Below are 16,754 nucleotides of genomic sequence, written 5' to 3' on the forward strand. Positions count from 1 at the left end.
TGCTACGAAAATTGTCATTAAATACCATTTTAAAATCCATTCAATTTGCATATGCAAAGCCCATTTACTATCATGTAAAATACACAGTGCAGTTCATCATGTCTTTTCTCTAGAATTTGTTGCTGTTATTTTGCTGGTAGTGATTATTATCTAGCTCTTAAAATGAAACCTAATGTCTAGTCCAGACCTGCACAGAGCAAGAGAAGTCTGCGCTCCAGTAGCATTGGGGCTGCTTTGGAGACCTTTTTTGGAGGTTTTAGTATTTGTTTGCATTGGAATTGAACTGGCTTTTCCAAAGCACCCTGTGTACTGCAGCCCCTTTGTGCTGCTGTAGAGGACAGGTGTCTGGGGGTCAGGCTGAGCAGGGTGCTTGTTTTCCCCCACAGAACCCCTGTTCACAACTGCTCATGAGAAATCAGCACAGTGGATAATCAGGAATTGGAGTCTGAGCGACTTGTCAAATGGGTCACTTTTTCCACTTCTAAATGCTGGGTGGTGATCTAGCAAGTATGAGAGAGTGGGATAAAGAATCTGAACTCATCCTTATTTGCACAAGAGTATTTCAACCAGTGTGAGCAGGTAGAAATGCTGCTGCTCTGCCTCAGCATCACTTGCTGACCAGGGAAGTGTTATTCTGGCTTACAGCTCTCTGCTCCTTTAAGTCAAAGGATTGACATATAACATTTTAAAGGTTTCCAAGCTTGTATTAAGAGGTGAACTGGGGATGTGTTGTGGCATGCAGACCAGATTTAGGCAGGTGACCATGAAGGATGGAACCAGGCACCAAGGCCTGCAAGTAACACTATGACTCCATCACAGCATGTCTGGTCTTGGGTCACTTCTCTCTTGGGGACTGAGCTGGCTGAGATGTGAGAGTGTTGCAAATATGAAGGTAGGAAGGGATAACGTCATTCTGAGAAGGGCCCTGAGCTTTTCTCCTTACCGTGCTGGGATGCCATAGGTCCTGTCTGCAGGTACATGAGGAGGAGATCTCCTAAAGCGGCTGTATTCGTCGTCTTTGCACCGAATGTCCTTGGCCTTGTAGTACAAGTTAAACTCCCGGGCTGTGGTATACCCAGCCTTCAGAGCACCACGGTTCATGGTGATGAAGTCTCGGGGCATATTCTGAGTTAAATTCGTCCTAGGCTTTATTGTGTTCCAGTGGCCTATTGCTGGAAATGAAAGGAAATGTGAGGCAAAGAGAAAAAGGTGATGGTAACTTTTATCTGGGGAGACAGGACTGTGCAAGGTTTGTGTGCCAGGTCTGAGGGCCTCAGCAAGTTTGATTTCATAGGGTAATCCCTGAGAGCACACAGTAGCAGTCCTCTTGAGTTATGAAGTGGCCATATATATGTTGCACTCTTGCAGTTGCCATACCCTTCTCTGCTTGGGGTTTGTGTGATCCAATAGATATTTCCAAGGTGATGGGGAAGATTTACCAATCGCCAAGAAATTTGGGTAATATTAATGGAAGTGGGTGAATGTTGTTTTTTCAGCCCCAGCTTTCTGAGAAGTAATGAGGAGCATTGGGAAGGAGAGCCCCTGTTAGCATTAGGACTTGTATATTTTAGTAGCATTGCCATACCTTCAGGGACTCCTCCATCTGTCCTTTCGATGTACAGCCCGTATGAAAAATCCAAGCCTGGCAGTGTATAGCAGTTTCTCAGAGGCTTTCCCAGTTCTGCCTGTGGAAGAATGAGGTTAAAGAAGAAGAATAAAGACCTTGCTTGATGAGCTGCACCCTCTGAAAACAAAATCATGTATAGAACATGGCCATGAGCGCCTGCAGAGGCTCTGACTGCTCTTGGCACCAGATGGATCCCACTGCCCAGACCCAAGCACAGAGGAGATCTCATAGCTGTGAGGCTTCCTCAGGCCTGGAGCCTGTGGGATGCTGAATTTGGCACAGATTCACAACTGAGTTATAAGGTGATCCAGCCATGCTAGAAATCGTGGCCTTGACAATATGTATGATTTTAATCTAATTGTTTGACTAATTTCTCCTTTGGCCAGGGTGCCCAGCAATGGTGGGCAGACAGATTTTTTAAAATTTATTTATTTTTTTTTTTTTCAGCAGCTGACCTTAAATTTCTTTCGAAGTATTTCACTTCCAAGTTGTTCGCTCTCCATAAACTCTCCCAAATGCAATCACACTGCCACTCCTGCCTGGGAATAATCAAGGCGCAAGGCATGTTGAGGTGGGATAAGGGCGATGAAGGAGGGGGAGCAGAGCTTGGGATTTATAGCACAGAAAAGAAGAGAACTTGAGCTCAATAATCTCATTTCTATTTAGTTTCAAAATGAACTCTTACCCAGCCCATGTGTATCCCAGCCTGGTGTTGTCTGTGGGATTAACTGACCTCCCTTCACCCCTTTGTCCCAACCCTCCCATCTCCATGGTGAAGTCACTGCAGGATGTGTGTGTCTTGAAACCTTATTGCTGCTTGAAAGAGAGGCCATGGAGAAGGGAAGGGTGAGAGCAGTCGGGCTGTGTGTGTTCCTGCTGGGGAGAGGGAGCAGAGCGAGGCATTCAGCTCCTTGCAGCCCTGAGGCACGGGGTAGGTGCCTTGGGATGGGTTATTTTCCATGGGAAGCCTGTTGAGGAAGGTTGTAAGTGTTGGGGCAAATGGCAATGTTGAAATACTGTTCTGTGGCTGAGATCTCTGTGTCTGCAAAGCCACACAGCAGGGCTTCAGGTACAGCTGGGCATTGGCTTCCCAGGTCTGGGAGGGAAATCCTGCATCCTGGGGCCGTTAAATCCAACCACTCATGGCACTGTGGAACTGATGTGGTATCCCTGTGATTCCCAGCAGCACAAACGCACCAGAAAATGAATTTTCTGGACTTTCTAAGATCCTTTGGTAAACTCCAGCAGCCTATTGCCCTCTGCAAGGCTATGGATCCTTTGATGCGAGCAAACACGAGCAATGAGCTGCTTGAAAGCAACCAACTCAGCTACCTGCTCAAACCTGTGCATAACATGGCTACTTTTTCCCCACTGCCTCCTGCAGACCTCTGGCAGAGGAAGGGACCATTCCTTGCAGATGTGTGCAGCGATGGCAGCAAGAGGGCTTTTAGCACTGCTGCCATTGAAATATCGTGCGGCGGTGCTAAACCATATGTGCACGCTGGGTGTGAGTCAGGGAGCTCACGCAAAACGCATAAACTGGTGCCAGGAGTGATAAAGGAGCTTTCAGTGTTGATCTATTTCTCTGGTATTTACAGGCATTCGTACGGCAGCTATTTTTAGGGGGAGTTGTCACTGATCTTGCAGGGAAATTGAACGGTGTTGTTCAGATGCACGAGGAAAGGCTTTACCCAGGGCTCATGTTCTGATCCTGGGTCAGCTGAACGAGGCTAAGAATCTGCTGCTGGGGTGAAGGTGTGGCAGGTGGGAGGAAATTGCTGAGAAGCTGCAGGAAAGGAGAGGCAAAGTGGCTTCCAGACCTCAGAATGCACAACTCTGTAGAACAGAAGACATTCCCTTTTGCAGAGCGTGTGATGTTACCTCAAAATGAGCGTGTGCTGTTTCTTCTTATGATCAGGTGGCATTTTACAGTCGCTTTGCACTGAATAAATAAAGTTGAAGGTGCTGGATAATTAATTAAAAAAAAAAATCTGGTCCAATATGTTGAACAGGGAGAGAATCGGCGGCTCTGAAGGAAACCAATGGGCTCAGAGGACTCTGGCTGCATGCCAAGGGTTTTACCCACAAAAGCAAAGAAGGGGAAGGATGTAGCAGGAATGAATCCTGCTGAGTGTAATCAAAGATTAGCCTTTCTCATTCATAAATTAGCAAAACGCTGTTGCAACCTCACGGGCTGGTTTCCTTTGCTTGTCCTCGGGCAATGTAGGTGTGCTGTGCCATGAGCTGTGGTGGGAGAGAGCCAAAGTTGGTGCAGAAGGTCCTTTTTTCCTCCCCAGCTCCAGCACTGCTTCCTGTGTTCGGGTTTAGACTGTCACAAAGCTGCTTGGCTGGAATACAGATCTGTCTGACAGCTGTGCCCATCAGCAGACAACTTCATTAAACCTCATTAAGATGTCATTTCTCTGCCTTATTTCCCACCTCTTGGCTCTAATTAAAACCGTCTCTCTCTGCATCCCAGGCGGTCCTAATTTTCTCTGGGTACCTTCTGCAAGTTTTCTCCCTTTATGACCTCAGTGAGGAAAATCAGGCATCTTAAACACTGTTTATCTAGCCCGTTCACAAACACAACTCCAGGCTTTTTCCTCAAACACTCCCAGTGCATCCTGCAGAGACCGCCTCTTCCCGGGCCTGCAAGAAATGTGTGCTGAGGCTCTGCTTTCTAAAACTCTCTTTAAGGGCTCAGCTAATGCATCCCTTCCCCCTGAGCAGGGTGATTCTAATTTTTGAACCAGGGGTGTGTGTTCTGTGCTTGGAGGATGCTGCTCCAAGCAGTGCAGTGTTGGAGCTGTGTGGTCAGTGAGATGCCCTGGTTGGCTGCAGTGCTGGGAGTACTGAACTCCCTTGCTCTTCCCAGGTAGGTTCCCATTCATGCAGCCCTAGATTTGGGTTTGAGTGTCTGATGGTGTTGGAAAATGTTTGATGCAAAGCAAAAGCTGGGCTTGGAAGCGGATCTGTGTGTGAGGAGAGCTGGGTGAGCCGCAAAAGAGCAGAGAAGTAAAGGAACTTGCAGGCTTGCTGTAAACCTCATTTATGTTCCATCCCCTGGCATTTATGATCCATCAACACACATTGCATTAATTTGCTAAAGATGGCTGAGATAGAGAGGGGTGAGGCACCTGCCTGTGTGCAGAGGGGTACAGTGAGAGATGGAGGCCTTTTAATCCATGCATTTCCTGCAGCCCTTTGGGAGGGGATGCTGGGCAGATTCACAGATCCCCTCTTCTCCAGCTCAGCAGGGGTGCCCCATCCCCTCCCCATCAGCTCCGTCCTGCCGATGGATGCCTGCAAACCCGCTGCATTTCCAACCCGGCAGGCCCTGCTTCCTTTCCTACCTTCTGTTCCACTTTTCATTACACCCCCTTGTACAGTAAAGCCTCCCGTCACGCTGCCATTACTATTATTATTGCAGATTTACTGCACTTGCAGAGTGAAGTGATGGCAGTGACAAGGCCCAGCATTTTTCCCTCCTTCCCCCCGCGACAGCTTGAAATCAAGCCCTTCATTTGCATTTACATGATCTTGCTGTGCAGCTTATGAGATCGGGAGATTTATTTGCTACTTAGCTTGATGTTTGATTACACTCTAAGAAGGCAGTGAGCTACAAAGTGCAGGGATACATCAGAACTGAGCTACTGAAAGCCTCTGGGGGACAGTAACTCAACATCAGGTTTAGGTAGATGAGAAAGGGAATGTTCAGTGTTTTGAGAAAGGCAAATTTGATCAGCTTTTTTTTTTTTTTTTAAAGGTGAAAAACTTATTTTTCCATCTCTCACAAAAATGGTTGGGAAAACAAGAATAGTATTAAAATGCACGTGAAAATCTGGATGTGTTGATGCAGAAGAAGTCCAAGCAGGGCTGGTGGCTGCTGGGCTGCGTGCTGCTAAGTGCTGTTAACTTCCCCTCCCAGGAAGATTATTAATAATAAGTTGGCACTTATCTTTGAAGATTCTCATAAGCATTAAAGGTCAAAGACGAAGGAAGTTTTGCTTGATGAAGGACCACAAAATCTGGCCCTGATTTATTAAACTTTGGAATGTGCCACCAAGTGATGATCCTGCCGTAACGGCTGGGGAAACTGAGGCAGGGAATGAATGTGTCTGTGACTAATGGCAAAGGAAGTGGGGGTTGGATGGGGGAAATCAGGAGTGTGGCCGTGTTCAGGCTGAGACAACACTGGGTTGTGAGCCTTCCAGAGCACAGGGAGATGGCTGGGCAAGCAGCTCTCATGGAGTCCAGCAAGAAAACGCTTGTTGGTCTGACATATGCAGCTGGACTCCTGACACTACAAACCCTCCAGACAGGGCAGGGATGCTGCTAACCCAGCTACACACGGTTTTTGAGCAGCCTACACTGACGTGCTCCTGACTGATCCACCTCAGGTGTGAATTTCAGAACTGCCCTCCCCTCTGGAAGCGATGTTTTGCACGAGGCTGGCTGCAGGAGGTTGTGTGAACAGTGGGACACAGGTGTCCCCTCACTGGGTCAGACACAGCTGCACACACAGGCTGCAGGGGGCACTTTTACCCCGGGGGCTTTCCCTACACAAGCTCAGCTTGCCCCCTCCCCTCTGTTCTACGCTCAAGGACAGGACCTGCTGCAGCAGGGTGGAATCACTGATAACCAAAGATCCCCGGCACAGAATTCTACGTCTGTAGAAAGACACCTCTGTCTGGTACTGTAGCTTTGCTTGCAAACTTTGTACTTATGCTATTACAATTAATCATTTAGAACTTAAGAAAGAGTATACCCCATTACATAAAAGACTCCAGCAGTGATCTTTATCCAACTTGTAAAATGGGCAGACTTGATGCGACTGAATAATTTTCCTCTCATCTGCACAAAATCATGAATGCAAGTCATACTTGGAGCCTGAAGTGAACACTGTGAGACCAGCCTATAATTACCAAAATAGAAAAAAAGAACAGCGTTTTCTAATGAATGACAAGCCACTAGGTGGAAATCTAATTTGGTCTAATTAAGCAGCCTTTGTGAGGATTTGTCTTTAGATGAAAAGAGGGAGCCAAAGAGATCTAAATGCAAATGAACTCTATCGTTTTGGTTTTAAAGGGCCAGGCAGATATGAAAGTATTTGCCTATGTAAGACTTTCATTTGTTTTCATGGGCTCATTCACCTTCCAGGTTTCCCTTGAAAAATATTTTGTGCCCCCACGTTCCTGGGCTCTGGATACTGGTTGCTGTTTATTGAGTTAAAACACAATATGCTGTTTGAAAGGTAATTTTTGAACTGTAGAGCAATGCAAATATTAAGTCTTGATTTCTCTGCAACAGAGCTGCATCTTTCAGCTGTTTGCAAATGGTTGTGGACAAAAACATTCTTTGCTGGGGAGCCAGATCTAAGATCTACTACTTTTGCTGCAAGGCTCTGTATAACTCAGGGGGCACCTGCAGGACCCTAAGCTCTTCCTCAGAGTCTCTGTGTCGGTACAGATCAGTCCAGCACTGATAAATCACCTCCACCTCACCCCACTGTGCTGCTTCTTCCAACAGTCCCAATGCTGGGAGCTGGCAGCCTGAGTATGGCCCAAAGGCTGAGAGTTGCAGAGGGGTTTGACTGTAATTGAGATGCAAATATTGGAAATTATCTTTTCCTGCTCTGTTAAATCTGCTTCTGAGTTAAAGATAAGTTTGTGTCTATGTAAGGTTTCATGCCAGTACTGAAGGTCAAAGAAGCCTCTGTGTTTCTGGAGTGGGTGTCAAGCCATGACGAAGCAGTGCATGCTATTCATAAAACAAAGCTGTAGGTGGGAAGGAGATGTTATTTAGGATAAATGAAGATGTGTGCAGCTCATGGTTGCTGCTAACCTGAGGTCTGACCTGCACCTCATCCCCAGAGCTACAGCCATCACCCATCTCTGGTGTGAGGAATGAGCACGGGACGGATGTGGGGGAAGTGGCAGAGATGTTTGGGGCAGGGAAGGTTCTGCCCTGCTGGGAATTCTGACACCAAATTCAGCTGGAGAACACTGTTGCTCAGCTCCTGTTGGCTTCAGAGGGAGCACTGTAGTTTACCTGCGAGCGAGATTTGGGTTAGTTGGTGGCTGAGACAACATTCTATAAATGTTGAAGAGATGAGATGGAATGTTAAATGGAAAAAAAAAAGTTCCCTTAGAGCAGTTACGACCTTTTCTCTGTGCTTCATCCTAAGTAATATCTTTTCTATAAGCCTCCCCATCTGTTACTCCGAGAAAAATCTCTTTATGTTCTCAGGGCCAGATGTTGTTTGAGTTTATGTGCAGGACAGCTCAACTCAGTGAAGCTGCTTTTTATGCCATGTAACTTGCTGGTGTCTCTTTCAGCTCCATACAGGTAGTTTTAACTTCCTCCTCCCAAATTTCTTTGGGTCCCTATAGAAAATATTAGGCAAAGATCTGCCAGCATGGCATCCATATACTCACAGTGACATTTAAGGAGTTGAATGCAAATGAGAATGTGGCTCTGTGTGTTTTTGAGCAGACCGAATATGGCCGTATTCCCGATACAGCAAAACAGTTTCTTGGTGGCATAGGTCTGATTTCAGGGCCAAATTCAACCCTCACTCAAATGAGATGCTGGCTGCCCTCATCTTGCAGCACAATTTGCCTGAAGTCAGTACAGCTGTGGTTCCTCCCGGGACAAGGCATTCAATATCTTGGACTAGCAGACAACTTGCTTACTTTGGGCAAGTTTTTGGTTTAAGAATCTCCCTGCCTTCACTCAAGGAGAAGCTCTAATCTCTGATCACAGATGCAGGAACTTTGTACCTTCAGTGACTTCACATACAGAATAATCTCCATTTTCATTAGAGAATAGATAAAAGTTTTTGCTGCTTAAAAAAAAAAAAAAAAGATCCTGTTTCTTTAATGTAATAAAATCTCAGCAGGACAGAATGTCTTTACTAGACTATCCCCCACTATTCCCATAAGAAATCAAATATAATCCTATTTAAGAAGCTTTAAATAATTTTGAGCTTCCATATTGACTTATTAAAATGCAGCTTAAAAAACGCCTTCCTTGCAATCCCTTTACAAGGGTCAGGGATATAAAATTTGAAGAAATACGATTAGTAGATCAGTTGGAAAGATGTCTGCAGCAGCTCCTGGTTTTATTCCTTAAAGTGCCCTTCTAGGAGGAAAGGTGATTCTGTCACACAGTGGCACCATCTCCCTGGGGGGGTGAGACCCTTACTTCCTAGCTGTACCTCCTGCCCCTCCACCCAAAGCATTTCATGGGTTTTTCTTAAACCCGAAGAGCTCTTGCAGGGAGGATTGAATCTGTGTCCTCATAGCGCAGCAAAATAGAGGCTGATTAGGCTCAGGGTGCAGAGGAAGCCAGTTGTGCTTTTGCCCATCCATTTGTTGGTGCCGAAGACCAAGTGATGGTAATACAGATGCAAATATGTCATGGAGGAAAGGGACACTGCAGAGCTGTTGTGAGCATGAGCTCACGTTGGCCCACATTGCTTTCTTTTTACTGCCTGGAAACTGTTAGGGAGGAAGAGCTCCTGTAAGCTTCCAGATTTTGGAGTGGGACGACCCCTTCTCACTTTCTGAATGTGCTCTATGTGCTCATTTCTATGTGCTCACATCCAGGCCTGTTGACTTGGGAAGAACTGGAGCCGTAACCAAGAGTGCTAGAAAAATTAGCTGGAAGTCTCTAAGCAGAGAAAATTGAGTCAGTTACATGTCCTGAGCTTCAGCTCTGCACATCTCCTGGGATTAGCAGGGTTGTGTGGATGTAAATGATGAGACAATTTGACCCCCGCTCTTGAAGTATATTAAATACAATGAAGATCCAAATTGTGCTGTCAGTTAGACAGAACTCCTATTAAGCACAGAGGGGCTTGTGCTACTGCAAAAATCTGCCCAAGTCATTTGCTCTGTCCTACAGCAAAATGTATTCAACATGCTGAAATTAAACCGCAAAACCTAGTGAGCAAAATCACACCCTGCCCATTACACTTACAGCCAGTTACTGTGAAATCCTAATGTGTCAGGCTCTTTCTCTGGGAAATAAGGCAGCTAATAACTTTACTCCTGCCTAAGGCTGGACTTTGGTCAAGGCTGTCAAGGCTTCTATGATTTTCACGTGTTTCTGAAAAAATACCCATGATTTTGACACGCTGGGGCTTGTGTGAGCAAGCAGGGAGCTGTAATAGCTGAACTTCCCCAGGAGCTGCAGTGCTCAACCTTGGGCTCTCAGCAAGACGAACACCAAAGCGGCCCCGAGCCCGTGAGTGCCTCAGTGTCTGCAGCTCCCAATGAAGTCAATGGCAGTCAAGTGTGATTGACTGCTGGTAGGATCCTGCCCTGAATTTTCTCTTGTGGCAGAAAAAGAAGCAGTGACACCAAAGGCAAGACCGACCAGCAAATGCTGGTGAGAGCCTGAGTCCCCCAAGGAGTTGTCAGGGCAGGAAAAATCTCAAGACTTCCTAATTTTCTACATTTATGACAATTGTGGAACTAGGCTGAAGCAGCGCTGGGAACTTGCTGCTGATGGTTAAAGGGCTATTATTGCCCATGAGCTAATTGCTAAAGGCAGCAGAAATATGGCAAAAGATATTTACCTTACAAATTAATGCTCATCTTTGATCCCTGCATTTTTATGAAATTCCTTTTAATCCTATATCTGAGTCCCTCACCTCTTTCTCCACCAAGTCTTCTACCTGCAATCTCAGTCCTGCTCTGTGCTACTGTTCCCCTCAGTCCTGTCCATTTCCAAAAGCCTGGAATGAAAGGGCTCAGACGTGGCTCAGGGGATGCACACAAATAGCCTGACTGCTTTCAGGGGGGCTGCTCTTGTGAGGCAAGCAAGGATTGGCTCTAAAACCCCACTTCATAATCGCATCATATTTGATGAATCAGACGTTTTATGTGCTTGAGCATTCTCTGTGTTCCCTTCGTACTCAGCCATTGCAGAGGGATCCTGCTCGGCTGGAGTGCTGACCCATATTTTCCCGGCTGCAGTCCAAATTGGGTTGCTAAAAGGTAAAGGAAAAAATCTGTCTCATCACATCTCTCCCAACCCCTGTTCAGCTGCTGTGGTATTTTCCTTCATTATGCTGCTGCCTCAGACTGTAAACCTCTCTAATTTCCTACATCGCAGCTATTTATTTAAATGCTAACTCGCATTATGAAGTGATAATCCACAAGCGCAGGAGATAATTTATGAAGCATTTAAATTAAGAGGAGCAGCTAATTGGGAGCATGTGTCTTATAAGCCTTGCTAACACCAGAAAACTACAAATTAGGGAGAAAATGGAAGATATTTTTATCTTGCTTTTTTCTTTTGTAATGCACTGAGGAAAAATATTACCATACATCACACAACACTGCTGCTCACAGAAGTCCTCTCTTCTTTTCTGTTGTTCTCCTCATGGCCAGTGTAACACACAGTGCTCTCGTTTCCTCATTATAACACCAAATAATCTTTGCTCTCACAGAAGGTGCAACAAGGTGGGGTTTTCTGTTTCCAAATGAAGCGGAATAAATTTTCCAGGGAAGGTCCCCTTCTCAGCTACACGTGTTAATTTAAAAGAGCAAAGACTCCCTTGTTATATCGGGATGCTAAAACGCACTTAATTTAGGACTGCATCACCCTGTAAGAGCTTTATGGGCTTTTGTTGAAATGAGAATGAACGTAAACGGCTGCTAACAGGGGAAAAGCCAGCGTGTGATGGCCGCAGGGCTGCAGAGAATGTATTTGGGATGCTCTGTGCAGGTTTTGGTGCCAAACTGACAAGCTTGGATTTCATCAAAGCTTAGTGCTTGAGTCAGAAAGACAAATTCTAACCTGGATGCAAACACCAGTACCCCGTAATACGTGATTCCCAGGGTTACAGCTGTGTGATGGAGATTGCTCAGGGAATGCTGCTGGGATGGGTGATGTACGAACACTTGGGAGGAAGGGGAAGGCAGTAACCATCCCCTCCTGGAGGCTCACGGCCATCCACAGTCCCTGGTTTTGCTCTTCGATGCTGCTGCCTCAAGGGGTGAGTTGCAATACTTTGTTTTGCAATAGGAAATGGCCTCTTCCTGCCAGCGTAATTCCACTTTGGCTGCTTTTTGGGTTGCTGGATCTGCAGAATTGCTGGGACTTTCTCTCAGAGGAGAGAGAGAATTTGTCAGTGCTCCCCCAGGAGCATCGCAGGCACCCAGATTGTTGTGCTAATGCAGTTAGGAAAGAACTGAGGTGTTTAGAAAGCTGACAGCAAGGTCTGCCTTAATATACCGCTCTCTTCCCTTCTTCAGCTACAACTTAAGAGTAGTTTCCAGCACAGTTGTGTGAGATGTTTAGTTAGGATCCTCCTTTATAGGCAGCCAGTTCTTGTGGGTCCCTAGAGTGGTTGCTTGAGACAGATTTGCTGTTAGAGTACAACACGGTGCACATCTCCTGCCTCGCTGGGTGCTGCGAGCTGCAGGGAGGGCTGTGTGAAAGGATGCTCTGGAAGCATGTGGGAATTGAACCTCACACGTGTGCTCTGTTTGTAGAAAATACCCTGCCTTAGTATTTGCATTTGTGTTTCTGCACTTACAAATCTCCCTTTACATACATCCTGTCAAAAGCAGTCAGCAAACAGGCTCTGGCATTATTGGAGCTGCTCCTCGATCGGAAGGAAACCATAAATCTGAAACTTCAATCATATCTTTATGATCATTCAGCAAACAGAGATGGAGGATTTATTCAACATGGGATAGCAAAGGGGAAACTGCAGGGGGTTATTGCAGGAGATATTGGTTTAGCTAAGGCAGAACTGCTCCCTCGGGCCTCTCTATGGACGAGCCAATGAACAATGGCACCAATGACAATAACAAGGCAATTATGGGGAAGAGGGTGAGGAGGGGGTAATGCTTTGTTAAAGATATAGGTAAGATTCCAGCATGGTGTCTCTTTTGTGTGCTTTCAAAACTAAAGGATGGTGTGTCTGCCTGGGGTGGTCTTATTAGGAGCTGCTGATCCTAAAAACACAGCGAGTGCTTAAAAGAGCTTCTAGCTTGTGTGTGATTGTGCAGCTTTTAGGAGTTTATGAAGATTTCCTCCCTCATTAAATAGGGCTGGCAATAGGGTTCCTTAATCCATCCTACACCCCAGGGCAGGAGATAAGTACCAAAACCTCTGCTGGCAGAGGTTTGTCTCTCTGGCCACAGCTGATGTTGGGCTTTCTGCATTTAGGACATACTCTTGTTCCTGGGAGGGAGCCCAGGGCACTTCCCTCTGCTGGGGGATGCTCAGACTGTTACCCCAGGCCGGTAATGCTGTTGTGCCATGGTGCTGCTGCCCTAATGCGCAGCGATGCTGGGGTCAGCAGTGGGCACAGGCAACAAAGTTGTCCGAGTGCAAGACGGGAACACAAGGTACACAAAGATGTTCAAAGGAGAGCTGGATCCTGCTGCTGCCACCAACAGACGAGACTGGCACAAAATCCGCACCTTTTCACTGTGCTTTCGAGACAAATGCCTCTTTTTAAAAAGATGCAGTGGTGCAAAAGCGGGAACTGAGCGATCCATCGCCACCTGTCCTGCCTCCCCTCCCCTTCCTCTGGCAATTTTTCCTCCTCCTCTTCCCTTGCGAGCCCCCAAGCAGTTTGTTTTTGCCTGTGGAAGGAAGCTTGAAATATTGCACAGGGGGTACAGGCGGCGGTCCCCGCGGCCCTGCCCCTGATGGCATGAATGCAGACATAAAATAACCCAGTGCCATCAGTAACCTGTCGCCAAAGCTCCACTACGAGGTGAGAGTTTTCCTCCCTGCCGTGGCTGTTAGCTGCAATGTATTTCTCCCTGCACTAAGCACCGTCTTTCCCAGGGCTGCATTACAATGATTTATAAACCCCATTTCTGTGGAAAACTAATAGATCAAAGTGAGGAGAAGGAAAAGGAGACATGAGCAGCTGGAAGATATTGAGGCATGAAACAAAAACAGAAATGAAAAACTAGTTTGTGGCACTAGTGAGTAGTTCTGTGCGGCACTTGTGTTATTGAAAAATAATAGAGGGAATCCGTATTTTAATTCCTTTTTTAAGGGCCATTCAAGTAATCTGAAAAGCTCTTCCTAGAGCCAGCTTAGCTTTTGTATTTTTGTGCATCTCTTGCAGAACTAAACACTTTGTTGTTGTTGTTGTTGTTGTTTAGTCCTTCCATGCACATTCCCATGCTATTTTAAACTTTCCATGGTTTGAGCATCCTTTGGATTTTCTAAGAGGTCAACACAAAACACTGCTTTGGGAACAAATGCTTGGCTGGACCTCGGCCTGGGACGTGCTTGTCCTGAGCTGGCTGTCACAAAGGGACAGTGAGATGCTCTGCCTTGGCTTTGGTTTCCTCTGCTGCACAGTGGGGATAAACAGATGAGATTTCTGATGTAATTCTCAGCTTCAGTCAACTTCTATCCTGAGTGAATTGAGCCAGGAGTACAGACCGATGCTCATCTTCATTTTACAATGATTAATGCATTAGTGTTTGTAAGAGCTTTGGAGATAGGAAGCTAATTGGGCTTTTGTGTGTGTTCTGCTTGTCTGGTTCAGCCACCAGACATCCCTGACTTCAAACATAGGCAACAGTGAGGAATTATTATCAAAACAACCACAATCCTTAGTACTTGGGCAGCACTCATACATTCAGAGTGCTGCACAAGCCTTAAATCTACAATCTCAGTGCATGGCACACATGTAAGTGTAAATGTTATGTACGGCAGGTGAAATGCACTGAATGGGACAAACAGCAGATTTGGTGGAAAACAGATGTGTGGTGGGACTGCAGGGGCTTTAATAAAGATTTTACAGAGCCGTGAGATGGAAGCTGCTGGATTACCCCTAGGTATATTCAAAACTTGTCTGAGGTTTGCAGGTTTCCATTCTAAGTATTTTTCTCTCTGTTTTTCAGTGTTTGTTTTGTTTTGTTTTGTTTTTTGTCTTAAGTTTTCACTCTCCCTGGCAATTTTCTGTTGCCAGTGAATGCTGCACTGCCATGTTAACTTCAGGCTGACTGCTTTACCTTGGTTCCTGATTTCTGTTGCATCCCTTGGAGTTGATAAGGCAGTGCTCCTGGGGGAAAGCAGGTGCAGGGATATGTTCACAGACATCTATAATTGATATTTCTCACAGATGACATGGGAAGCAAGCACGTACTGAATGTGCTGGTGCGACTGCTCTGCACGAGGAAATGCTGCACTTAGTCACATGCTGGAGCAGTGTGGGCAGTGAAGCTACCAATAGGTGAGCAACACACTGCTGTTGGCAGGAGCAACACCTGCCGATTGTATCAGCATGAGATGACCAACATCTCACAGCTGAGCTTGACTTGAGGCTGAAGGCTCCGATCGTTAAGAGATGAGTGAATGAAAAAGGGAATACTGCTCTTTGCTCACAACCTGCGCCATGCAATTTTAACACCCTCCTCAAAAGCACTTGGAACCAGATGTCATTTACTCCCTTCCTTTTGGTGCTGGTCGTGTGGCTGGTGCCTGGCACAGTGATGCAGCAGGCAGATGCAGAAGCCCTGTTATTTTCATTGCATGGATCCTAGTGCAGCTGTCTGTTCTGTACACCTCGCACTGGTAGCTGCAGACTGCATTCTCTGCTACAGCAGGCAGAAGAAGCTGTCCATGCTCTAACAGCTATCTGGAAATGATGACAACATCTTTCTTCTGCCTCCCCATGGCCTCACCACTCTTTGCTCTTCTTCATTTCCTTTCTGCAGAGAGAGCTCGTGGGATGAAAGACAGCCAGGAAGGTAGGGAGAGCTGAGCGTGGACTAAGAACTGCCAGAGGAATATGAGAGGAGAATTTTGCCCTATAAGTTTTAATAAGGTGGTGGGTTAAGAGAAATGCAGCTAGGGAGAAAAATGGGGAATGTTCTCTCTCCAAATGGGCACTGCTTCAGTTTGTAAAAGCACCAGGGATTCCCCATGTGGCTTAATTTATTATTTTCCCACTCGTTAAATGCCAAAACAATAAAGCAAAATCTATTGTTAGCTTTAAAATGCAGATGATTTGCATACGGCTGTGATCGTCCTACTGCTGCCTTCATTTAAACTCAGTAAGCCGAGGTACCTTTAAAAATTATGGCTTGTTTTACATTTAATATACTGAACTATGTTAACATAATAGTAAGGGGCTGACTTCACAGCTTAATTGCTGATCATGGAGGAGGCTGGGTAGCGTCAGCTTTAGCCTGGCGGTGCGGTAGGGCTGTCCAACAGCATAGCAAAAAGGGGCTGAGCTGCTCTCCTCCTTGGCGTGATGCCCTCCTGAGATCACCAGGAAAACCAGAGCCATTTGTGCACAGCTCTCGGTTTGCTTCTGCTGGAAAGGCGTTCAGGGCCCAGGCAATGCAAACAGGATGTAACTGCACCCAAACAAAGTCCTTGTTGGGAAATCAGTGAGATTTTATTATTTTTCCCCATTCAGTAAAATTTTGTAGAGGGGAATGAATGTCCTGTTTAGTGGCAGAGCTGAGCACGTGTGTCACTTCCCAGCCACAGGGTCTGCAAGGTTGCTGTAGAGAGCCTGTGTGGTTCTAGTGATGTTATTACACCCCCTTGCATTTTTTCCTTCCTTGTTTGACCCTTGCTCATGTCAGACTGAGCAGAGACTGAGCAGGGACTGGGAAAGGGAACCAGCTCCACGGAGGCTGCTAATTCCTGCCTGAATTCAGAGACCCTGTGGCAGTAGGGCTGGCAAGGCACAAAGCCTACGAGCTGCTGTGTGGGAAGGGGGCATGGAGCTGTATCCTGTGCACCTGCTGGATTTGTATGAGTCTCCAGGTCAGCATGCGATGGCAGAGCACCACCTTCCAGGAGGGAGCTGCTGCAGATGGCTGACCTTCCTGTCTGCTACACCCAAATAAAAATTCATTAAGGACTAAATGCTACCCCAAGGTGTTTCCGTGATAAGCAGCATTTATGGGCTTCTCAGGAGCTGAAGAGCTACCCAAGCATTACCAGCCATTCACATCCGTGTGTGTCTCCGACTTCTGTGCGTAGCTCCAATTTGGGAGTTCTGGACTCCTTAAAAATTTTGCCTTTGTTCCCCGAATAAAAAGCGTGCAGATTGACAGAGATGTACACCGAGTCCTAGCATTCTGATTTAAAAGAGCAAAGTTATAGGCCCCTG

The 16,754-nt window shown here is 46.3% G+C and overlaps 1 protein-coding gene across 1 annotated transcript in view; it reads right to left on the minus strand.

Moving 5' to 3' along the window:
* Positions 1-16,754, minus strand: part of CFAP77 (cilia and flagella associated protein 77) — a 51,357-nt gene that overhangs the window by 19,690 nt on the left and 14,913 nt on the right. Inside the window, exons 2-3 of the mRNA XM_042879039.1 lie at positions 1,586-1,685; positions 944-1,172 (exon numbers count right to left, since the gene is read on the minus strand). Of these exons, the coding sequence (XP_042734973.1) occupies positions 944-1,172; positions 1,586-1,685 (329 nt within the window). The remainder of the gene's footprint in view (positions 1-943; positions 1,173-1,585; positions 1,686-16,754) is intronic.

The sequence above is a fragment of the Lagopus leucura genome, unplaced genomic scaffold (genome assembly GCF_019238085.1).
Source record: "Lagopus leucura isolate 7727_CA_CO unplaced genomic scaffold, USGS_WTPT01 Super-Scaffold_100022, whole genome shotgun sequence".
Classification (NCBI taxonomy): domain Eukaryota; kingdom Metazoa; phylum Chordata; class Aves; order Galliformes; family Phasianidae; genus Lagopus; species Lagopus leucura.